Below are 27003 nucleotides of genomic sequence, written 5' to 3'. Positions count from 1 at the left end.
CGTCTCCATTCACTCCTATCGAACACGCTCATGCATGCCTGCTGGAAGTCCAAACCCCTCACCCATAAAACCTCCCTTGCCCCTTCCTTCCAACCTTTTCGAGGACGACCATTACCCCGTCTTCCTTCTCCTACCGATTTAAATGCTCTCCATGTCATTCTACTTTGATCCATTCTCTCTAAATGACCAAACCACCTCAACAATCCCTCTTCAGCCCTCTCACTAATACTTTTATTAACTCCACACCTTCTCCTAATTTCCACACACCGAATTTTCTGCATAATATTTACACCACACATTGCCCTTAGACAGGACATCTCCACTGCCTCCAACTGTCTCCTCGCTGCTGCATTCACAACCCAAGCTTCACACCCATATAAGAGTGTTGGTACTACTACACTTTCATACATTCCCTTCTTTGCCTCCATAGATAACGTTTTTTGACTCCACATATACCTCAACACACCACTCACCTTTTTTCCCTCATCAATTCTATGATTAACCTCATCCTTCATAAATCCATCCGCCGACACATCAACTCCCAAGTATCTGAAAACATTCACTTCTTCCATACTCCTTCCTAATTTGATATCCAATTTTTCTTTATCTAAATCATTTGATACCCTCATCACCTTGCTCTTTTCTATGTTCACTTTCAACTTTCTACCTTTACACACACTCCCAAACTCATCCACTAACCTTTGCAATTTTTCTTTAGAATCTCCCATAAGCACAGTATCATCAGCAAAAAGCAACTGTGTCAATTCCCATTTTGTATTTGATTCCCCATAATTTAATCCCACCTCTATCCCGAACACACTAGCATTTAATTCTTTTACAACCCCATCTATAAAAATATTAAACAACCATGGTGACATTACACATCCCTGTCTAAGACCTATTTTTACTGGGAAGTAGTCTCCCTCTCTTCTACACACCTTAACCTGAGCCTTACTATCCTCATAAAAATTCTTTACAGCATTTAGTAACTTACCACCTTTTCCATATACTTGCAACATCTGCCACATTGCTCCCCTATCCACTATTATATGCCTTTTCTAAATCCATAAATGCAATAAAAACTTCCCTACCTTTATCTAAATACTGTTCATATATATGCTTCAATGTAAACACTTGATCTACACTTCCCCTACCCACTCTGAAACCTCCTTGCTCATCCACAATCCTACATTCTTTCAATTATAACCGTACCATACACTTTTCCTGGTATACTCAGTAAACTTATTCCTCTATAATTTTTACAATCTCTCTTGTCCCCCTTCCCTTTATATAAAGGGATTACACATGCTCTCTGCCAATCCCTAGGTACCTTCCCCTCTTTCATACATTTATTAAACAAAAATACCAACTGCTCCAACACTATATCCCCCCCTGCTTTTATCATTTCTGTCATGAACCTGTCAGTTCCAGCTGCTTTACTCCCTTTCATTCTGCGTAATGCCTCACGCACCTCCCCCACACTCACATCCTGTTCTTCTTCACTCCTAGAAGATGGTATACCTCCCTGGCCAATGCATGAAATTACTGCTTCCCTTACTTCGTCAGCATTTAAAAGTTCCTCAAAATATTCTCGCCATCTACCCAAAACCTCCATCTCCCCATCTACTAACTCCCCCACTCTGTTTTTAACTGACAAATCCATTCGTTCTCTAGGCTTAACCCTGTAAAGGGTTAACTTGTTTAACTCACTCCAAATTTTTTCTTATTTTCATTAAAATTTCTTGACTGTGCCTCTCCCACTCTATCATCTGCTCTTCTTTTGCACTCTCTCACCACTCTCTTCACCTTTCTTTTACTCTCCATATACTCTACTCTTCTTATAACACTTCTGCTTTGCAAAAACCTCTCATAAGCTAACTTTCTCTCTTTTATCACACCCTTTACTTCATCATTCCACCGATCACTCCTGTTTCCTCCTGCACCCACCCTCCTATAACCACAAACTTCTGCCCCACATTCTAATACTGCATTTTTAAAACTCTTCCAACCCTCTTCAACCCCCCCCCCCCCCCCACTACTCATACTTCCACCAGCCCACCTTTCTGCCAATAGTTGCTTATATCTCACCCGAACTTCTTCCTCCCTTAGTTTATACACTTTCACCTCCCTCTTACTTGTTGTTGCCATTTTCCTCATTTCCCATCTACCTCTTTCTCTAACTGTAGCTACAACTAAATAATGATCTGATATATCAGTTGCCCCTCTATAAACGTGTACATCCTGGAGCCTACCCATCAACCTTTTATCCACCAATACATAATCTAACAAATTACTTTCATTACATGCTATATCATACCTTGTAAATTTATTTATCCTCTTCATAAAATATGTATTACTTATTACCAAACCTCTTTCTACACATAGCCTTTAGCTCCCCATTTTCATTTACCCCTGGCACCCCAAATTTACCTACTACTCCCTCCACAACATTTTTACCCACTTAAGCATTGAAATCCCCAACCACCATTACTCTCACACTTGGTTCAAAACTCCCCACGCATTCACTCAACATTTCCCAAAATCTCTCTCTCTTCTCTACACTTCTCTCTTCTCCAGGTGCATATACACTTACTATAACCCACTTTTGACATCCAACCTTTATTTTACTCCACATAATCTTTGAATTTATACATTTATAGTCCCTCTTTTCCTGCCATAACTTATCCTTCAACATTATTGCTACTATTTCTTTAGCTCTAACTCTATTTGAAACCCCTGACCTAATCCCATTTATTCCTCTCTGCTGAAACTCTCCTACCCCATTCAGCTTTGTTTCACTTAAAGCCAGGACATCCAGCTTCTTCTCATTCATAACATCCACAATCATCTCTTTCTTATCATTTGCACAACATCCACGCACATTCAGACTTCCCACTTTGACAATTTTCTTCTTATTCTTTTTAGTAATTATTACAGGAAAAGGGGTTACTAGCCCATTGTTCCCAGCATTTTAGTTGACTTTTACAACACGCATGGCTTATGGAGGAAAGATTCTTATTCTACTTCCCCATGGATATAAAAGGAAAAGTAATAAGGCCAAGAACTATTAAGATAAAATCCAAGAAAACTCAGATGAGTGTCTATAACTAAACATGTACATGTATGTGTAGTGTGACCTAAGTGTAAGTAGAAGTAGCAAGATGTACCTGTAATCTTGCATATTTATGAGACAGACAAAAGACACCAGCAGTCCTACCATCATGTAAAACAATTAAAGGCTTTCGTTTCACACTCACTTGGCAGGACGGTAGTACCCCCCTGTGTGGTTGCTATCTACCAACCTACTACTACATACATACATATATATACAGTGGACCCCCGCTTTACAATCACCTCCCAATGCAACCAATTATGTAAGTGTATTTATGTAAGTGCGTTTGTATGTGTATGTTTGGGGGTCTGAAATGGACTAATCTAATTCACAATATTCCTTATGGAAACAAATTCATTCAGTACTGGCACTTGAACATACTTCAGGAATGAAATAATATCGTAAACCAGGGGTCCACTGTATACATACATACATACATACATACATTATCTATCTATATCTATCTATATCTATATCTATCTATATCTATCTATATCTATCTATATCTATCTATATCTATCTATCTATATCTATATCTATCTATCTATCTATCTATCTATCTATCTTTCTATCTTTCTATCTTTCTATCTTTCTTTCTTTCTTTCTTTCTTTCTTTCTTTCTTTCTTTCTTTCTTTCTTTCTTTCTTTCTTTCTTTCTTTCTTTCTTTCTTTCTTTCAATACACCGGCCGTATCCCACCGAGGCGGGGCGGCCCAAAAGGAAAACCGAAAGTTTCTCCTTTCAAATTTAGTAATATATACAGGAGAAGAGGGTACTAGCCCCTTGCTCCTGGCATTTTAGTCGCCTCTTACAACACGCATGGCTTACGGAGGAAGAATTCTGTTCCACTTCCCCGTGGAGATAAGAGGAGATAAACAAGAACAAGAACTAGAAAGAAAATAGAAGAAAACCCAGAGAGGTGTGCTTGTACATGTACGTGTAGTGTGACCTAAGTGTAAGTAGAAGTAGCAAGACGTACCTGAAATCTTGCATGTTTATGAGAGAGAAAAAAAGGACACCAGCAATCCTACCATCATGTAAAACAATTACAGGCTTTCGTTTCACACTCGCTTGGCAGGACGGTAGTACCCCCCTGGGTGGTTGCTGTCTACCAACCTACTACTACATATATATATAATATATATATATATATATTATTATTATTTTTTTTTTTATTATCACACCGGCCGATTCCCACCAAGGCAGGGTGGCCCGAAAAAGAAAAACTTTCACCATCATTTACTCCATCACTGTCTTGCCAGAAGGGTGCTTTACACTACAGTTTTTGAACTGCAACATTAACACCCCTCCTTCAGAGTGCAGGCACTGTACTTCCCATCTCCAGGACTCAAGTCCGGCCTGCCGGTTTCCCTGAATCCCTTCATAAATGTTACTTTGCTCACACTCCAACAGCACGTCAAGTATTAAAAACCATTTGTCTCCATTCACTCCTATCAAACACGCTCACGCATGCCTGCTGGAAGTCCAAGCCCCTCGCACACAAAACCTCCTTTACCCCCTCCCTCCAACCCTTCCTAGGCCGACCCCTACCCCGCCTTCCTTCCACTACAGACTGATACACTCTTGAAGTCATTCTGTTTCGCTCCATTCTCTCTACATGTCCGAACCACCTCAACAACCCTTCCTCAGCCCTCTGGACAACAGTTTTGGTAATCCCGCACCTCCTCCTAACTTCCAAACTACGAATTCTCTGCATTATATTCACACCACACATTGCCCTCAGACATGACATCTCCACTGCCTCCAGCCTTCTCCTTGCTGCAACATTCATCACCCACGCTTCACACCCATATAAGAGCGTTGGTAAAACTATACTCTCATACATTCCCCTCTTTGCCTCCAAGGACAAAGTTCTTTGTCTCCACAGACTCCTAAGTGCACCACTCACTCTTTTTCCCTCATCAATTCTATGATTCACCTCATCTTTCATAGACCCATCCGCTGACACGTCCACTCCCAAATATCTGAATATATATATATATATATATATATATATATATATATATATATATATATATATATATATATATATATATATATATATATATACATACATACATACATATACACACATATATATTTATTTTATTTTATTTATTTATTTATTTATTTGCTTACATATTAAATTCACACCTCGATCACAATTTAGAGATGACACTTCGGAGTATGTGATGGTCCAGGACAAACTGAAACATTGTTTAAAGTTTCCTCTCAAAATTTTGGGTTGTGAATTGTTACAGGCACAGTATTGTGAATTTTAATATTCATACATTTATAAGTTCATTCCGTGGGTCATTAAACTTGTGATACATATTCTAAAATTGCCTTAATTTAAATTCTTCTTGTGTTATTAAGATTGCTTAATAAGGCAGTCTGCAGTGATGTGTTAGTGGTTCCATAATTTGGTGTGAGTTCTCTTGTATAAGGAACAGAACCTATTGTAAATCTCAAAATCCTATTAAGCCTCTTCAGCCATATCTTCTCACATAGTACAGTAGTTGTATTTTCATTTTTGCACAGTTTCCCACCCTGTAACCCCTTAGATGTCAATTAAATATATATATATATATATATATATATATATATATATATATATATATATATATATATATATATATATATATATATATATTATATATATATATATATATATATATATATATATATATATATATATATATATATATATATATATATATATATATATATTTATATATATATATATATATATATATATATATATATATATATATATATATATATATATATATATATATATATATATATATATATATATATATATATATATATATATTATATGTACTATATATTATTTTTTATTTATTTACTTTTAAAGTGTATTAAGATGGAAACTGTTGGCACCTGACAGGATAAAGGGGTCACAGGCAACGAATTATGGCACATCAAGATAAACAAAAAGTGGGGTTTAGAATCAGTGAACGTGCCTTGATGCTGGTGGAGGTCTATTCATCCAAGGAATTGGATTTGCCATTTCCTTCCTCGGATCAAACCTGATAAACCCCCTTTTTGCCCAGGTGCTGTATAATCCCTAAGGGTTTAGCACTTCCTCATGAGTATTATTATAATAATAATAATAATAATAATAATAATAATAATAATAATAATAATAATGGGGTTTATAATGGAAGTTGACCACCATGGAGAGTGCTTGTGTAAGAAAGGATATGAGGGAATATTAGTTTTTTACAGTGAATATACTGTATATTCAATTAATTTTTATTTATATAATTTTTGAAATTTCAGGCATGGTAGTATCAGTAGTGTGCTGAGAATAGTCTTGTAAATGAGTAGTAATAAGTCAGAGATAGCATTGTGGAAAGATCACTGACCCCTATGCCACAAATATCATGAAAAATTATTTTATTAAAATACTATTCAAGGTGTTCGTTATAATTTGCTGAAATCTTGACCTTTACAAGGAAGGGGCACAGAAGAGTGTGCCAGTGCTGCTGCTGCTGCTACTGCTGCTTCTGAGTAAAGGCCGAGTCATTGTTAGTAACTTTTTTCTAAAGGGAACAAAGTTAACAGAAACAAGGGTAAATCTCAACGTTGCGTGACATTTTTCAGGTGTATGCTAACAGTCAACCACCCCCACCCCCAGACATCTACAGACCATCCAAGGTTAATATCAAGGTTTACACCCAGCCCACTTTTGGATTTACTACCTAACTGTTGCAGGCCTGATTGCCCCCACTCCCTAGCAGATCTCCCCTCCCCCTAACTCCACATGACCAGCCTCTTGGTTGACGCTTCAATCCCGCCCCTCTCTAGTCTTTGCTCCTGCTTACTAAATCTCTTTCTCTGCTTATGTAGATTCTTCATTATATATTATGATACAATAGAGGTAAGATGCTCTCCTACCTATGCTAACAGTTGAATTGATATATGAAACTATAAAGGATCTAGGATATTTTAAGATTACAAAGCCTACAAGATTAGATAATTTGTTATAACTTGAACAAATCTTCTAGACTAGTGGGGGGCAGAGGCAAAGCCAGATTGAGTCCCTGGCATATGACTTGCTTGATTAAGCTTAACAATTTGCCCTAGTAGGAAGCATGGATAGCATGGCACTAGCAGTAGTCTTGCTGGAATAGAGCTCGTCACAGCAGTAGCTAGTTACTGGTAGCCTGTCGCTGTGAACATCCCAGAACTTTGCTGGCTGTTCTGATTTATCTTGCGGCACTGGTAGCTTTGTAGATGAAGCTGTGACATTGTTGCTAAGTTTAAATGTTTTGTTTGCATAAGGCACCATGCTTGTGTATTAAGTCTTCCCACATTTTGTGGGTATTTGTGATTGACCATGGTGCTGTATGTTTAGAAAACTGTTTAAGTTTGGCAGCATAAATTAGTACCTAATATCTGGGATTGATAGAGACTATAAGGATCAGTTCAGATTGAATAATGACACAGAGATACCTTTTCTCTGGGAAACACTGCATCTTGTTGTGATTCTCAGAGATAGTAGTCTTCTGTTGGTCCTTGCTATTATGTATGCTTAGCCTGATGTACTTCATACCTAAATGTGATGCGTAGGCTTTTTAGTTTAACATTCTTGCTTAGACCTCAATTTTAACTTGAATGCCCATCAAATATCATATTGGATTCATTGCAGCTTTAAGTCGAGTGGTACATATTTGGTGCTACACGAGAGAACTTTTGATCATTTAAGCCTTGTAGGAATGATTTTACTTTGGTTCAGCAAGTCCTCTTTCATTTGTATGAATTATGAAGGAAGTTTGACAGTGTCATTATTCTCATTAGTTTAACATAAGCCTCACTTTTAATGCATCTAATTTAGATATATTACATTTTGCATCCATATGACCTCAGATGCTGTGGAATTATAGAAAAAGCCAAGTTTCAAGTTGCATTAAATATTTTAGTTACATGCATCCATGTGAATTCTAATGATACTTTGCCATTAGTGTAACATAATCTTTGAGTATTATAAAATAGTTTTATAAACTTGTTTGAATCCCAAGAAAGTTCAAATGTGACCAGATTTGCTATATATCCTTATATAGTGTTTTCTTCAAAGGTGACTGTATCTCTAAACCTTTAGGAGGCATGACTGTATGAGGTAACATTAAGCTCTCTGGTCTACATTTTAGAAATCCTCTATGCCATGCTTTGAGATGTGCTAACCAGTTGTAGTGATGCTCACATAATGCCTTCCCTTTCAGCCTAGTTTCAAAATTAGTCCTGTAGAACAGTCTCGGTATTCTCTTCTAATGAGAGGAATATGTCCTCTGGAGGTCGCTACATATTCTTTTCAGTTCATACCCTGTTTATAATTTGGAATTAATTCTATAATATATATAATTCCACTTCTGTTTGCCCAGAACATTAGCTTCTGATTGTTAATTTTAAAATTATCATTCATCTTTTTTTATCAAAATTACTAAGACATATACTTGATTGCTTTATTATATAATTACACATTCATCATTCATCCACTTCAATCTTTATATTAACTCAGGTATGAGCCTTCAAAACTTGCAGTATATGAATAATTTTTGAGTAAGGAATTCACAGTCAGAGAATGGGTTCACCTGCTTTGCTCTTTTATTTGCAATGATTTGTTACTACGGGAGACTATGACTTAGCTTCCCTTTATAAGCCATATTAAATTCGTATGTCTCACTGCAATTATTAAATCTTCCCTTTCCAGCCGGGAGAAAATCTGGCACGTCTCTATGAGATGTCGGACTCTCCGGAGCGGCGGGCTTGGTTGGACAAGCTGTTGACATTTATGGATGATAATAAGACTCCAATTACTGCTTGTCCTACCATCAGTAAGAATCCTCTTGATCTCTACGCTCTTTATCTCCATGTACGGGAACGTGGAGGATTTGTGGAGGTACGTTGATTTTATGAAAAACTAAGCTTGGAAATAATGTTAGTGGTTGTCTAATGAGTTTATAGATTAGGTTATAAGGAAAGTGAATGATAGTGTATTTGGGAGAAGTGCAGTATGAAGGGATAATGAATTATAGATAAAGGGAGAGTTGTTACAATGGCTGGTTGCAGGTGAAATGGAAGAGCTGTAGAGATTAGTATTGCATCATTATATTAACAGTTTAAAACATTGATAAGTAGATGAATAAGACATGTACAACATATAAGTATCTTTATTGCAAAAAGATTGCTAAATGTTGTATATTTATCTCGCTCATCCAGATTAGTATTGTGTTCCAGATAGCGATAAATTTTTGTGGGCCATTCATAGCAAAAAGTGATAACTCGGTCATTCATCTGCTCGAGTAAGATGAGGAGAATATGTAAAAGTATATGGATTGATAGATTAGAGGTTAGATTGGAAAGTGAGTGTATTGTATATGTAAAATGAGTTGGGTTCATAAAGTATAAGGCGTGGCATAAAATAGATGAGGAAAAGAAAGTAGCAGTTTTAAAAAAATTATGGAATGACTGAATCTTGCCAGTGGATGGAAAAAAAATGAAGAAGGTTTCAAAATATAGTGATGTCAATGCCTTTGTATAAATGTGAAGCATGGTCAGTAAGGAGGAGCCTGGAGTTACTGTCATGTGTGAGATCAGTGTTTTATTCTTTTTCTTTTTTCAATAAGTCGGCCGTCTCCCACCGAGGCAGGGTGACCCAAAAAGAAAGAAGATCTCCAAAAGGAAAATACTTTCATCATCATTCAACACTTTCACCTCACTCATACATAATTACTGTCTTTGCAGAGGCACTCAGATATGACAGTTTAGAAGTCCTTCCAATCTGTCAATATTCCAGACCCCTCCTTTAAGGTGCAGGCATTGTACTTCCCATTTCCAGGACTCTAAGTCTAGCTAACCAGAGAATTCTCTAAATCCCTTCATTAAATATTACCCTGCTCACACTACAACAGCTTGTCAGGTCCCAAAAACCATTTGTCTCCATTCACTCCTATCTAACATGCTCACACAGGCTTGCTGGAAATCCAAGGCCCTCGTCCACAAAATCTCCTTTACCCCCTCCAACCTTATCGAGGACGAGCCCTACCCCTACCTCCTTTCCCTACAGATTCGTATGCTCTCCAAGTCATTCTACTTTGATCCATTCTCTCTAAATGACCAAACCACCTCAACAACCCCTCTTCAGCCCTCTGACTAATACTTCTAGCAACTCCACACCTCCTCCTAATTTGCACACTCCGAATCCTCTGCATAATATTTGCACCACACATTTCCCTTAGACAGGACATCTCCACTGCCTCCAAATGCCTCCTCGCTGCAGCATTTACAACCCAAGCTTCACACCCATATGAGTGTGTTGGTACCACTATACTTTCATCCATTTCCTTCTTTGCCTCCATAGATAATGGTTTTTGTCTCCACAGATACCTCAATGCACCACTCACCCTTTTTCCTTCATCAATTCTATGGTCACCTCATCCTTCATAAACCCATCCACTGACAAGTAAATATTATAAAGGAAATAAGAACTCATTAAACTGAGAGAAAGTGTGGTGGTAAGACAAGGGTAATTCATAGAGAAGAAAATGCTTTTTTCAAGATGAGTGTAGTTATGTATGAAAAATAGAACGAGCTAGGTTAATTTAAAAGGGTGTACAAGTCTGAAGTGTGGATGGAAGGTGTAAAAGACAACAGAATAAGGTTTATAAGAAAGTATACATTAAGTAATGAGTAATGCAGGACTTCAACATCCAATAGGCACATGTGAATATGCTGTTCATAACAAGTGGATCAAAGTTGTCTCTGGGATTTGATGTGTTGTTGGAATGTGAGTTTAATAATATTTAATGAAGGATTTGGGGAACTTGAGAAGCTAAATTTGAGTTCTGGTGGTTGGAGGTACAGTGTTTACACTTATAAATTTAGCGGAGTGTTAATGTTACGTTGGTTGTCATTAGACTGTCCTATCAGCATCCTGGAAAAGCAACTAGGAAGGACAGTTTATTATTTGTATTCATATTTTGAATACCACTTATAATAATTTAATTCATAGGTTATTTTATCATTAGTAATATAATTTTTTGTATCAAAGTGATAGCAATGGAAGAGTAGTTAATCATTTATGCAGGTTCATTAGAAATTTTGCTAATAATTTTTTTTTTTTACATCTTTGGCCATCTCCCACCAGAGTAGGATGACACAAAAGAAGAAATGCATTAGTGATTATTCATTCAATTTGTCTTGCCAGAAGTGTGCTGATATCATAGTCCAGATCACCCTCTGAACTGCAACACCTCCACATTTCTCTTTTCCTGAGAATACTAATATCACAAATCATTCCTGCATTTAGATTTTTCTTCCTTATTTGGCTGTTTTGTTTTTTTCAATTTGTTGAGGTAATATTGATCTGTATATTTTTTAATATCAGTACTGGATCTTCATTAGTGTGTAATAGTCATCTGAGCTTGTGAAATTCTTCAGTGAATTTAAAAGTCTTTAGGATTAATAAGTGGCCATTAATGATTTTAATGTTTGTTGTAGATTTTAATGGCCATTTCTCCATATTAGAGATTTAACAAGACAGGTACTGTAATTCATATATTTGATTAATTCTAATTTTAAGATGTATTTGGACCATGTTTGAAGTTTTCCAGCTGTCTGGTAGTTGTTCAATATTGATGGTTTAGTACATGGTTAAAAATTAGTGAGACTTCTTAATAATTTCATTTTCTTGGCTATTTGCATGTGAGTCGTGCAAATAGGCAAGTAGGAATGTGGTAGTGAAATCAGAATCTTTTGATTTTCTGTTATTAGGCTATGTTTACATATCTTTAAAATTATTCAAGCATTTTTTTAAAAATCTGTTGTTTGTCATGAATTTGGGCAAACATTGCAAGAAATATATCAGTTGCATTACAACAGACCATTTGGATTAATACGTAATTAATTATTTTTAAAGTAGTTATTTTAAGGAATTAAAAGGAAATAAGTTCATAAGATGAAAACTGTCTTTTGGGTTGTCTTTCCTTGGTAGGAAATGACCAATGTGTTAAAAATTGAGCATTAGCTTCATTTGCTGTAAATTTTAAGAGATAGATTTAGATTACAGTGGAGCCTCAGTATTCGTATGTCCCTGTATTCGTTCAAATCAATATTTGCTCAACTTTTACAAGATAAATTTGACTCAGTATTTGAATGTTGCCCTGTCTCGCCGGCTTTCATTTGTTAAGCATTGTTCTTACAAGTTCCATGAAACTCGTTGGTGTTTCGTTGTTATTCTGTGGTGTTTTTTAAATATTTTCATTGAAAATAAGTAATAATGTCCCCAAAAAAGAGTAGTGCTCCAAACAAGCCTAAAAGCAAAACAATGAAAACAAAAATTAAAGTGAAAAAAGAACTCATTGCGAAGTGGAAAAGTGGAACATGTATTGGACCTGGTCACTCAGTATGATATGGCCAAATCCACCACATCATCCATGTTGAAAAATAAAGAGGCAATAAAAGGGGCTGATGTGGTGAAAGAAGTGAAAATTCTTGCTGTGAAAAGGTCACAGTTAATTAAAAAATGGAAAAACTTTTTGTTATTGTGAATTAATGAAAAACAGTTGGCTGGTGAATGTGTTTCTAAAACAACAATTTGTGAAAAAGGAAAGCAGTTATATAGTGATCTTAGTTGAGACACCCCAGGAAACAGTGGTGAAAGTGATGAATTTAAGGCAAATAGGGGCTGGTTTGATAGGTTTACAAGGCGGAGTGGGTTTCATAGTGTAGTATGGGGAGGCTGCCAGTGCTAACAGAGATGAGGCTGAAAAGTTTGTTAAGGGATTTAAAACTTATGTAGACATTGATGGATTTATTCCTCAACAAGTTTTTAATTGTGATGAAACCAGCCTCTTTTGGAAAAGAATGTCTAAGAGAACCTACATCACACAAGAAGAATCATTACCAGGGCACAAGCCCATGAAAAACAGGCTAACATTCTTGTGTGGTAATGCTAGTGGGGACTGCAAAATTTAACCATTCCAAGTCTACCACTCTAAAAATCCAAAGGTGTTTAAGAAAAACAATGTGATAAAAATTAAACTCATTGTAATGTGGAGGGATAATGGTGAAGCAGTACTTTGTGGAAAAAAACTTAACATTAAGGGCATTTCTGGTAATGGACAGTGCTCTTGTTCACCTTCCATTCTTGGAGGAAAATTTAGTGGATGAATACAGCTTCATTAAGGTGAAGTTCTTGCCCCCTAACACCACTCCTCTTATCCAACCCACGGACCAGCAGGTAATTTCCCATTTTAAGAAACTTTAAACAAAAGCACTATTTAAAAGGTGCTTTGAAGTGACCTCTGAAACAGAGCTTACCCTTAGGGAATTTTGGAAAAACCATTTTAATATCCTCCAGTGTTTAAGGGTAATAGACAAAGCCTGGGGAACAGTTTTTTTTTCAGGACAGTGAACTCTGGTGGGAAGAAATTGTGGTCAGACTGTTTGTGTCAGTCAGAGATTTTGAAGGCTTTGAGTGAGTGAAGGATAATTTTTCTCTGGACCAGTCCATGGGTTTGAAAATGGATGAGAATGATGTAAAGGAGTTCTTGGAGGATCACAAGAAATGAATTCATCACAGAAGAACTTCAAGACCTGCACAAGCAGCAGCAAGAAGTGGTTGAGGAAATTTCTTCTTCAGAGGAGGGAAGCAGTAAGGGCAACATTTCCACTGCAGAAATTAAGGAACTGTGTTACCATTGTGCTCAAACTCAGAGCCTGGTGGAAAAATGGCATCCTAACATTACTTTTGTGAATACAAACATCAACCTGTTCACTGATAATGTTGACCGCTTTTGAAAAAATTTGAAAAATCATCAGAAGCAGACAACATTGAACAGCTTCTTTAGCAAAGACAATAAATCAAATGCTAGTGAATCCCTGTCATCTTTAAGTGCTACTGCAAAGAGACAGACAAGTGGAAGAAATACCAGACGGGCAGTTACCTGATGTTTTTTATGGAAGGTGACACCCTTTCCAAACAATAACATCTCTCCACCTTCTTCTTAGGCCATCAGCACTCCTCAGTAAAGGTAAAGTGCAGATAATTGTTCATTTATTTCATGTATTTATTGTTTTTATAGTTTTCATGTATGATTTAATTCATGCAAATATTATTATACAAAGGTTAGTGGATGAGTTTGGGAGTGTGTGTAAAGGTAGAAAGATGAAAGTGAACATAGAAAAGAGTAAGGTGATGATGGTATCAAATGATTTAGATAAAGAAAAATTGGATAATAAATTGGGGAGGAGGAGTATGGAAGAAGTGAATGTTTTCGAATACTTGGGAGTTGACATGTCGGCGGATGGATTTATGAAGGATGAGGTTAATCATAGAATTGATGAGGGAAAAAAGGTGAGTGGTGCGTTCAGGTATATGTGGAGACAAAAAACGTTATCTATGGAGGCAAAGAAGGGAATGTATGAAAGTATAGTAGTACCAACACTCTTATATGGGTGTGAAGCTTGGGTTGTGAATGCAGCAGCGAGGAGGCGGTTGGAGGCAGTGGAGATGTCCTGTCTAAGGGCAATGTGTGGTGTAAATATTATGCAGAAAATTCAGAGTGTGGAAATTAGGAGAAGGTGTGGAGTTAATAAAAGTATTAGTCAGAGGGCTGAAGAGGGGTTGTTGAGGTGGTTTGGTCATTTAGAGAGAATGGATCAAAGTAGAATGACATGGAGAGCGTATAAATCTGTAGGGAAAGGAAGGCGGGGTAGGGGTCGTCCTCGAAATGGTTGGAAGGAAGGGGTAAAGGAGGTTTTGTGGGCGAGGGGCTTGGACTTCCAGCAGGCGTGCATGAGCGTGTTCGATGGGAGTGATTGGAGACGGATGGTATTTGGGACCTGACGATCTGTTGGAGTGTGAGCAGGGTAATATTTAGTGAAGGGATTCAGGGAAACCGGTTATTTTTAATAGCTGGACTTGAGTCCTGGAAATGGGAAGTACAATGCCTGCACTCTAAAGGAGGGGTTTGGGATATTAGCAGTTTGGAGGGATATGTTGTGTATCTTTATAGGTATATGCTTCTAAACTGTTGTGTTCTGAGCACCTCTGCAAAAAACAGTGATTATGTGTGAGTGAGGTGAAAGTATTGAATGATGATGAAAGTATTTTCTTTTTGGGGATTTTCTTTCTTTTTGGGTCACCCTGCCTCGGTGGGAGACGGCTGACTTGTTAAAAAAAAAAAAAGTTTAAATAAGTAATATTTTCACCTAAAACGTTTTATAATTGGTAAGTTATTGAGATCTTGAACGGATTAATCCAATTTACATTATGTCTTATGGGAAAAATTGATTCTTTAATTTTCTTCTTTTGCACACCCTACCAAATTCATCCACCAATCTCTGCAACTTCTCTTCAGAATCTCCCAAGAGCACAGTGTCATCAGCAAAGAGCAGCTGTGACAACTCCCACTTTGTGTGTGATTCTTTATCTTTTAACTCCACGCCTCTTGCCAAGACCCTCGCATTTACTTCTCTTACAACCCCATCTATAAATATATTAAACAACCACGGTGACATCACACATCCTTGTCTAAGGCCTACTTTTACTGGGAAAAAATTTCCCTCTTTCCTACATACTCTAACTTGAGCCTCACTATCCTCGTAAAAACTCTTCACTGCTTTCAGTAACCTACCTCCTACACCATACACTTGCAACATCTGCCACATTGCCCCCCTATCCACCCTGTCATACGCCTTTTCCAAATCCATAAATGCCACAAAGACCTCTTTAGCCTTATCTAAATACTGTTCACTTATATGTTTCACTGTAAACACCTGGTCCACACACCCCCTACCTTTCCTAAAGCCTCCTTGTTCATCTGCTATCCTATTCTCCGTCTTACTCTTAATTCTTTCAATTATAACTCTACCATACACTTTACCAGGTACACTCAACAGACTTATCCCCCTATAATTTTTGCACTCTCTTTTATCCCCTTTGCCTTTATACAAAGGAACTATGCATGCTCTCTGCCAATCCCTAGGTACCTTACCCTCTTCCATACATTTATTAAACAATTGCACCAACCACTCCAAAACTATATCCCCAACTGCTTTTAACATTTCTATCTTTATCCCATCAATCCCGGCTGCCTTACCCCCTTTCATTTTACCTACTGCCTCACGAACTTCCCCCACACTCACAACTGGCTCTTCCTCACTCCTACAAGATGTTATTCCTCCTTGCCCTATACACGAAATCACAGCTTCCCTATCTTCATCAACATTTAACAATTCCTCAAAATATTCCTTCCATCTTCCCAATACCTCTAACTCTCCATTTAATAACTCTCCTCTCCTATTTTTAACTGACAAATCCATTTGTTCTCTAGGCTTTCTTAACTTGTTAATCTCACTCCAAAACTTTTTCTTATTTTCAACAAAATTTGTTGATAACATCTCACCCACTCTCTCATTTGCTCTCTTTTTACATTGCTTCACCACTCTCTTAACCTCTCTCTTTTTCTCCATATACTCTTCCCTCCTTGCATCACTTCTACTTTGTAAAAACTTCTCATATGCTAACTTTTTCTCCCTTACTACTCTCTTTACATCATCATTCCACCAATCGCTCCTCTTCCCTCCTGCACCCACTTTCCTGTAACCACAAACTTCTGCTGAACACTCTAACACTACATTTTTAAACCTACCCCATACCTCTTCGACCCCATTGCCTATGCTCTCATTAGCCCATCTATCCTCCAATAGCTGTTTATATCTTACCCTAACTGCCTCCTCTTTTAGTTTATAAACCTTCACCTCTCTCTTCCCTGTATTCAGTATTCATACAACTCATTATTCAACCAGCTCCTGGAACAGATTAAGTTCGAATATTGGAGTACCACTGTATAGCTAAACATCACAGTTCAGATGCCCCTCCAAACTATAACATCCCTACCCTTCCCTCAGAGTACAGGCACTGTACTTCCCACTTCAAATGTTTAAAAAAAAATATGTTGTAGTTTATACATTGAGTCTTCAGACAAAGCTGTCCATCCATGCCCTTGCTTCTTTCTTTCATATAGACTCTCATACAGACTCTTCAGGCATTAGAGACTAAGGAACACTGGAAAAATTTGTTAAAAGAATTCCGGCCTGGTTTGAAACAGTTACAACTTTCTTACATTAAGAAATAAAGGTACAAACATTTAAGAACTGCCATTGCAAGCATATAGTGGGAAAGTAGGATAGAAACAGAAAAATGCAGTAAGTGAAAAAAAAAAAAAACTAATTATTGAGAAAATTAAAATACAAAGCTTTTATGTTTGGTTTAAAATTTTGCCCTGTCTAACAAATCACAAAGTGTATTCCATTAGATGGTTTGTATAGTATTAATTTGCAATACATCAATAAATTTTTAGGTAACGAAGAACAAGCAGTGGAAGGATGTGGCAGCAGTAATGGGCATTGGGGCATCATCAAGTGGTTCATATACCCTACGCAAGCATTACATGAAACATATTTTAGCTTACGAGTGCAAATTTGACCGAGGAGGTATTGATCCTCAACCAATAGTCAACCAGATAGAAGCGGCAGCGAAGAAGAAAACAACGAAGACGATATCTGTGCCCTCCCCTGGTGAGTAGCGAATGTGGTTTATCTATGTAGTAATTACAGTAGGCTGTGAAAAACAAAAAACTGCCTGAACAGACAAGTGAAACTCGGGTAAAAAGAATTCTCTTTTTACTTGTGTAATTTTTCAATGCAAATGGTTTCTTACTTTAAAATAAAGTGTTTGTGTCACTTTAGTCCAAGCATAGTAATCTATATTTCATAGTGTCATTGCCAAAATTCACAATCAAAGTTTGTGTATTGAACTGGTGGTTAAATGGAATCCTAGTTGACATGCTAATCTACTTGCCGTGATGGATGTTTAATTTCAGTTTCTTGTTCCCTTAGGAAATTCTTGTTTTTATTGAAGATATGCATCTTATAGAATCTTCCTTATTATATTTCTTTCTTGGATATTATATTATATTATCACACTGGCTGATTCCCACCAAGGCAGGGTGGCCTGAAAAAGAAAAACTTTCACCATCATTCACTCCATCACTGTCTTGCCAGAAGGGTGCTTTACACTACAGTTTTTAAACTGCAACATTAACACCCCTCCTTCAGAGTGCAGGCACTGTACTTCCCATCTCCAGGACTCAAGTCCGGCCTGCCGGTTTCCCTGAACCCCTTCATAAATGTTACTTTGCTCACACTCCAACAGCACGTCAAGTATTAAAAACCATTTGTCTCCATTCACTCCTATCAAACACGCTCACGCATGCCTGCTGGAGGTCCAAGCCCCTCGCACACAAAACCTCCTTTACCCCCTCTCTCCAACCTTTCCTAGGCCGACCCCTACCCCGCCTTCCTTCCACTACAAACTGATACACTCTTGAAGTCATTCTGTTTCGCTCCATTCTCTCTACATGTCCGAACCACCTCAACAGCCCTTCCTCAGCCCTCTGGACAACAGTTTTGGTAATCCCGCACCTCCTCCTAACTTCCAAACTACGAATTCTCTGCATTATATTCACACCACACATTGCCCTCAGACATGACATCTCCACTGCCTCCAGCCTTCTTCTCACTGCAACATTCATCACCCATGCTTCACACCCATATAAGAGCGTTGGTAAAACTATACTCTCATACATTCCCCTCTTTGCCTCCAAGGACAAAGTTCTTTGTCTCCACAGACTCCTAAGTGCACCACTCACTCTTTTCCCCTCATCAATTCTATGATTCACCTCATCTTTCATAGACCCATCCGCTGACACATCCACTCCCAAATATCTGAATACATTCACCTCCTCCATACTCTCTCCCTCCAATCTGATATTCAATCTTTCATCACCTAATCTTTTTGTTATCCTCATAACCTTACTCTTTCCTGTATTCCCCTTTAATTTTCTTCTTTTGCACACCCTACCAAATTCATCCACCAATCTCTGCAATTTCTCTTCAGAATCTCCCAAGAGCACAGTGTCATCAGCAAAGAGCAGCTGTGACAACTCCCACTTTGTGTGTGATTCTTTATCTTTTAACTCCACGCCTCTTGCCAAGACCCTCACATTTACTTCTCTTACAACCCCATCTATAAATATATTAAACAACCATGGTGACATCACACATCCTTGTCTAAGGCCTACTTTTACTGGGAAATAATTTCCCTCTTTCCTACATACTCTAACTTGAGCCTCACTATCCTCGTAAAAACTCTTCACTGCTTTCAGTAACCTACCTCCTACACCATACACTTGCAACATCTGCCACATTGCCCCCCTATCCACCCTGTCATACGCCTTTTCCAAATCCATAAATGCCACAAAGACCTCTTTAGCCTTATCTAAATACTGTTCACTTATATGTTTCACTGTAAACACCTGGTCCACACACCCCCTATCTTTCCTAAAGCCTCCTTGTTCATCTGCTATCCTATTCTCCGTCTTACTCTTAATTCTTTCAATAATGACTCTACCATACACTTTACCAGGTATACTCAGCAGACTTATCCCCCTATAATTTTTGCACTCTCTATTATCCCCTTTGCCTTTATACAAAGGAACTATGCATGCTCTCTGCCAATCCCTAGGTACCTTACACTCTTCCATACATTTATTAAATAATTGCACCAACCACTCCAAAACTATATCCCCACCTGCTTTTAACATTTCTATCTTTATCCCATCAATCCCGGCTGCCTTACCCCCTTTCATTTTACCTACTGCCTCACGAACTTCCCCCACACTCACAACTGGCTCTTCCTCACTCCTACAAGATGTTATTCCTCCTTGCCCTATACACGAAATCACAGCTTCCCTATCTTCATCAACATTTAACAATTCCTCAAAATATTCCTTCCATCTTCCCAATACCTCTAACTCTCCATTTAATAACTCTCCTCTCCTATTTTTAACTGACAAATCCATTTGTTCTCTAGGCTTTCTTAACTTGTTAATCTCACTCCAAAACTTTTTCTTATTTTCAACAAAATTTGCTGATAACATCTCACCCACTCTCTCATTTGCTCTCTTTTTACATTGCTTCACCACTCTCTTAACCTCTCTCTTTTTCTCCATATACTCTTCCCTCCTTGCATCACTTCTACTTTGTAAAAACTTCTCATATGCTAACTTTTTCTCCCTTACTACTCTCTTTACATCATCATTCCACCATTCGCTCCTCTTCCCTCCCGCACCCACTTTCCTGTAACCACAAACTTCTGCTGAACACTCTAACACTACATTTTTAAACCTACCCCATACCTCTTCGACCCCATTGCCTATGCTCTCATTAGCCCATCTATCCTCCAATAGCTGTTTATATCTTACCCTAACTGCCTCCTCTTTTAGTTTATAAACCTTCACCTCTCTCTTCCCTGATGCTTTTATTCTCCTTGTATCCCATCTACCTTTTACTCTCAGTGTAGCTACAACTAGAAAGTGATCTGATATATCTGTGGCCCCTCTATAAACATGTACATCCTGAAGTCTACTCAACAGTCTTTTATCTACCAATACATAATCCAACAAACTACTGTCATTTCGCCCTACATCATATCTTGTATACTTATTTATCCTCTTTTTCTTAAAATATGTATTACCTATATTATCTGCAAAATAAGAGAATGAGAGAAAACACATGAAATATATTTACAAATTAATGCTAGCTTTAAAGGGACATGTGTAAATGAAAATATTTGTATATTTTTTTTTTACAGTATTTATTTAAAAATAGTTGAAGATATGTTACACTTTACCCCTTTGCTACTTGGATCATGTCATACTAAACCATTTTCATACTAATCTGGAAAATTAAACATTTCAAACAAATTTCCTTGACTTAGGAATTTAATTTTTTGCATTATTTTTCATTCTTTAACCCCTTTAGGATCAGATCCCCTGATCTGAGAATTCCTCTCAGGGTTGAGAAATTAAAAAAAAAATATCCTCATGAAATAATGGGGAAACTTTTTTCCAAACGTAATCTGCCACTCACAACTTTGAGTGAGCTGAGCTCATTACGTAGTTCTACGGCACCAACCCAGAGTTCAAAGCTATGTAAATTGAAAAGCAAAACAATTGCATAATGGCCTTTCATCCAGACATATGTAATATGTATTTATAGCATCAGGAGTCCTAGGTAGTAGGTTGGTAAACAGCAACCGCCCAGGGGGGTACTACCGTCCTGCCAAGTGAGTGTACAACGAAAACCTGTAATTGTTTTACATGATGGTAGGATTGCTGGTGTCTTTTGTCTGTCTCATAAACATGCAAGATTACAGGTATGTCTTGCTACTTCTACTTGCACTTAGGTCACACTACACATACATGTACAAGCATATATATACACACCCCTCTGGGTATTCTTCTATTTTCTTTCTAGTTCTTGTTCTTGTTTATTTCCTCTTATCTCCATGGGGAAGTGGAACAGAATTCTTCCTCCGTAAGCCATGCGTGTTGTAAGAGGCGACTAAAATGCTGGGAGCAAGGGGCTAGTAACCCCTTCTCCCGTATAAATTACTAAATTTAAAAGAGAAACTTTCGTTTTTCTTTTTGGGCCACCCTGCCTTGGTGGGATATGGCCGGTGTGTTGAAAGAAAGAAGCATCAGATGTGCGGTTTGAGCTTGTTTGCTGCAGTTCTTTTGACCATACTTCTTGTAACACTTATAATGAACTACAGTGGACCCCCGGTTTTTGTCCAGTGCAGAAATCATACAATTAGGATTATGAGCACTTTTTTTGGTGAAATTTTCCCCCAGGTTTCATCCATCCTCTTGGAAATCATCCATTTCAGATGCGTCCACTTGCCCGGGACGCTGCTTCTCACGTGTACCAGACTCAGTCTGCCTTTGTCTCTCGTTGAGTTAGCAATACTCCGCGCATTCATCCATTGTTTGTTGTGCTTGTTTATTGATTGCGACTGTGAAATAAGCCACCATGGGGCCAAAGAAAGTTCAGAGTGCTAGCCCTTTGGTAAAGAAGGTGAGAAACACGACAGAATTCAAGAAAGAACTCGTAGAATGAGTTGTAAAGTTTTGTGGAGAAATATTACTACCATCCTCTACAAAGGTAGAGGGTGGCAGTGATTGTGGTAGAGGGTGGTAGTGATTGTGGTAGAGGGTGGTAGTGATTGTGGTAGAGGGTGGTAGTGATTGTGGTAGAGGGTGGTAGTGATTGTGGTAGAGGGGGGTAGTGATTGTGGTAGAGGGTGGTAGTGATTGTGGTAGAGGGGGGTAGTGATTGTGGTAGAGGGTGGTAGTGATGGTGGTAGAGGGTGGTAGTGATGGCAAACAATCGAAGATGTTGAGAAGTTGTTGGTGTAGATCAACAAATAACAGTTAGTGGGAGATAGTGTTGTGGAGGCAATAATTTGTGAAAAGTCAAGGCAGTTGCATGCAGATCTTGTAAAGAATATACCAACAAGAGTCTTCAATAAAGGTAAAACTGATTTAAATGTTCATTTATCCATTAAAATTAGTGCTTTATATTTCTCATTGTTTTCTGTATTTAGAGCTATAGTTATTCTCTATAAAATGTATTTTTTTTTTTTAATATTTTTGGGTGTCTGGAATGGATTAATTGGCTTTACATTATTTCTTATGGGAAATATTACTTTGGTTTTTGTCCATTTCGGATTTCACCTGACCCTCTGGAACGGATTAAGGAGGAAAACCAGGGTATTACTGTAATGATAAATATAATCTAACCAGTCAGACCTAACCTAACAGATGTTTATAGAGAAATTAAAAAATGTGTAAAAAGTGAGCAATTTTATTATAAGCATGTATGTTAATGTCAGTGTGGAAATTAGGAGAAGGTGTGGAGTTAATAAAAGTATTAGTCCCTGCCTCGGTGGGAGATGGCCGACTTGTTGCAAGCGTGCGTGAAAAAAAAAAAAAACGATCTGTTGGAGTGTGAGCAGGGTAATATTTAGTGAAGGGATTCAGGGAAACCGGTGTCGGACTTGAGTCCTGGAAATGGGAAGTACAATGCCTGCACTTTAAAGGAGGGGTTTGGGATATTGGCAGTGTATGTTGTGTATCTTTATATGTGTATGCTTCTAGACTGTTGTATTCTGAGCACCTCTGCAAAAACAGTGATAATGTGCGAGTGTGGTGAAAGTGTTGAATGATGATGAAAGTATTTTCTTTTTGGGGATTTTCTTTCTTTTTTGGGTCACCCTGCCTCGGTGGGAGATGGCCGACTTGTTGAAAAAAAAAAAAAAATGTTAATGTCACCCTGCCTTGGTGGGAGATGGCTTTGAGTTAAAGAGACATTGATGTACAGTGGACCCCCGGATAACGATATTTTTTCATTCCAGAAGTATGTTCAGGTGCCAGTACTGACCGAATTTGTTCCCATAAGGAATATTGTGAAGTAGATTAGTCCATTTCAGACCCCCAAACATACACGTACAAACGCACTTACATAAATACACTTACATAACTGGTCGCGTTGGGAGGTGATCGTTAAGCGGGGGTCCTCTGTATTTTGACCTGTATGTATGTATGTTAGAATTCCTATTTATGACGTTAACTATGGAAGATGAAAATTTGCTTTTTTTTATTTGTACGTTACGTGTTGCTTTCAAAGCGGTTAAATACAGTAGAGGAGGGCTCACGTCAGTGTTTTGCTAATGCAGCCGTTTTCAATTATACCCATTCTTCATATATTAAGACTTTCTACATTAAATATACAGTGGACCCTCGGTTATCGGCCGTAATCTGTTCCAGGTCTGCCTAAAACCGAAGTAGCCGAAATTCAAAATAATATTTCCCATGAGAATTAATGTAAATCCAATTAATCTTTTTCAGACACCCAAAAATATTAATAAAAAATACATTTTTTTAAAAGATTAACTATAGTTTTACATACACAAAACAATGATAACTAAATAAAATGACTAATGAAATGGATAAATGAACATTTAAATCACTTTTACCTTTATTGAAGAGTCTTGGTGTATGCAAAACGGCAAGAAGCGGAGAGGGAGGCGAGTTTATTGTTTGGAGACAGGACAAAATTCTTAACCCGTAAATGGTCCAAGCAAATCTACGTTCACATGTGTAGTGCTACAAAAGTAGATCTACGTTTTTTTACATATTTTCAAATACGTATAACAAAAAAAAAAGTAGATCAGAGTTTTTTTTACACATTTTCAAATGTAAAAAAAACAAAAAGAAGATCTACTTTTTTTACATACTTTCAAATGTTGAAAAAACGTATATATATGTTTGGACCATTTACGGGTTAAATATGATGCTATTATCAACTCCATGGCTTATCTATCTATCACAATTCATCTAATATGATATAAACAATATTAATAACATAGAAACATGATATATTGTCTAGAACGAATAACGTATGTCATTACGTATGTGAGGACTGGTGGTTGTGGTGGCGTTGTTGGGTTTATAAGGGCCACTGACAGCATAAGCCGTTCGTAAAGTGGTGGTGGTGGTGGCTCTGCTACCACCACTATTCACACTGAAACATTGTATGTAATTTATAAATAAGAATTATTTACACTTTAATTTATAAATAAGAAATATTTACACTTACTGTACCTTGGAGGAGATGCTGGCATTTGTTTAGGGTGGTGGAAGATACGCAGGGCAGTGTATATTGTCAGTGGCCCTATATACCTCCAACAACATTGGATGAATCAGTTTCTTGCCATCCTTTTTCTATCACTTAATCACCTAACTTTCTTGCTACACTGTTAATGCTACACTTCATCGCTGGCTAGCGCTGTAGCCTTTATCAACTCCTGCTGCTTTAGTATTGTACATATCGTAGAATCACTGAAGAAGGCACATTCTTGCCTCTCTCTTCCTCCTTCACTTTCATACTTTATTACAGGTGGACGTGTCCAATATGGCTGATAACCGAAATAACGGCTGATAACTGGGATAAAATTTCGGCCAAAAAACCGGGCGATAACCGAATTGGCTGATATCTGAAACGGCCGATAACTGAGTGTCCACTGTATTCACTATTCACTATAAGCAAAGAAGGGAATGTACGAGAGTATAGTGGTCCCAACACTCTTATATGGGTGTGAAGTATGGGTTGTAAATGCTGCAGTGAGAAGGCAGCTGGAGGTAGTGGAGATGTCCTGTCTAAGGGCAATGTGTAGTGTAAATATTATGCAGAGAATTCGTAGTGTGGAAATTAGGAGGAGGTGTGGAGTTACTAAAAGTATTAGTCAGAGGGCTGAAGAGGGGCTGTTGAGATGGTGTGGTCATTTAGAGAGAATGAAACAAAGCAGAATGACTTGGAGAGCATATGAATCTATAGGGAAAGGAAGCTGGGATAGGGTTGGACCCCAAAAAGGTTGGAGTGAGGGGGTAAAGGAGGTTTTGTGTGCAAGGGGCTTGGACTTCCAGCAAGCATGCATGAGTGTGTTAGGTAGGAGTGAATGGAGACGAATGGTTTTTGGGACCTGACAAGGTGTTGGAGTGTGAGCAGGGTAATATTTTGTGAAGGGTTTCAGGGAAACTAGTTTGCTGGACTTGAGTCCTGGAAATGGGAAGTACAATGCCTGCACTTTAAAGGAGGCAATTGGGATATTGACAGTTTGGAGGGACATTTAAACTGTTGCATCTGAGCACCTCTGCAAAGACAGTGATTATGTATGAGTGATGGTGAAAGTGTTGATTGATGATGAAAGTTTTTTCTTTCTTTTTGGGTCACCCTGCCTTGGTGGGAAATGACTGACATGTTAAAAACCTAAGTAATATGTATACTGTATATGCATTTTTTAGGCCTAGCTCTATCTCTCACTTAATATATGATAGTGTAAATATGTTATCAGGCTTTTATGGTTATTTGAAAGTGAAAAAGGCTATGTTTCACTTTTCAGTGATTTTCACTTTATATTGGTAGCCTGGAACCTAACCTGCTGTATAAGCAGGGCCCTCCTGTATAACAGATTTACATATGAGTTTCACCTTTGCTATTCTTTCTTCTAGATTCATTTATTTCCATTACTTTCAGCTCCTGTCCTGGTCATGAATGTTTCACAAAAGACAGCTGTTTCACAAAAGACACCTGGTAAACACTTTTCTTTTGGTCATTATATTGACTATGAAGTGGTGAGAATAGTGAACTAGTGGTAAGGATGATGAACTGGTGGTGAGGCTGGGGAAAAGTGGTGAGGAAGAGGAAAAGTAGTGATGAACAAGTGGTGAAGATGACTAATGAGTGTTAAAAAAAGATGAAAGAGTGGTTTACTTGTTATGCCAGTTGATGGTTCAAGGGATTACAAAACCTGCAATCCACTGTCAAAGCAGGTCTCTGTGTAAATGGCTTGCTTAGTCAGTGCGGTTGCACACAGTCTAGTTTATCTGCTTGTCCTCACACTGGATGTAAGAAACAAAAAAATGGTTATTATGGTCTTGTATTGAGGTGGCACCACTCAGTTGTGGGACATGATCTGCCCGTTTTTGTTATTTGTTTATTGGCAAATTACAGTTTATTTTTTTTAACGCACTGGCTGTCTCCCACTGAGACAGGGTGACCTAAAAGAATAAACTTTCACTATTATTCAAACTGTCTCTGTCTTGCCTGAGGGGATTACATTTCTAGAGATCCCATGAAACTAGAAACCTTGAATAATACAAAATTAAGTTTGCATACTAAATTTTGTGTCAGATTTTGGTTCATTTTGTTTTTCATTGACCATATCTCTTGTATATCATTATAATTTGGTTAGCATTGATATTCATATTCACTGTCAGTGTCATGCACTCCATTGCCTGGTCCCTCTAAAAGGCTCTGCAGTGAATAATGGGGAGTTAGTGAAAGGAAAAGATACTTCAATGTTTTATGTGGAAAAGTTGAGACCTCTGATTCCAA

The 27003-nt window shown here is 37.7% G+C and overlaps 1 protein-coding gene across 8 annotated transcripts in view; it reads left to right on the top strand.

Moving 5' to 3' along the window:
- osa (trithorax group protein osa) overlaps positions 1-27003 on the top strand; it is a 521098-nt gene that overhangs the window by 347839 nt on the left and 146256 nt on the right. For 7 of the 8 annotated variants that reach the window (XM_070096962.1, XM_053791422.2, XM_053791420.2 and 4 more), the window contains 3 exons: positions 6742-6795; positions 8849-9037; positions 17505-17721. In XM_070096962.1, the coding sequence (XP_069953063.1) occupies positions 6742-6795; positions 8849-9037; positions 17505-17721 (460 nt within the window). The remainder of the gene's footprint in view (positions 1-6741; positions 6796-8848; positions 9038-17504; positions 17722-27003) is intronic. The other variant, XM_070096959.1, reaches the window with a different exon arrangement.

This window comes from Cherax quadricarinatus, chromosome 55 (genome assembly GCF_038502225.1).
Source record: "Cherax quadricarinatus isolate ZL_2023a chromosome 55, ASM3850222v1, whole genome shotgun sequence".
Taxonomy (NCBI): domain Eukaryota; kingdom Metazoa; phylum Arthropoda; class Malacostraca; order Decapoda; family Parastacidae; genus Cherax; species Cherax quadricarinatus.
This window is presented reverse-complemented; position numbering and strand designations above follow the sequence as displayed.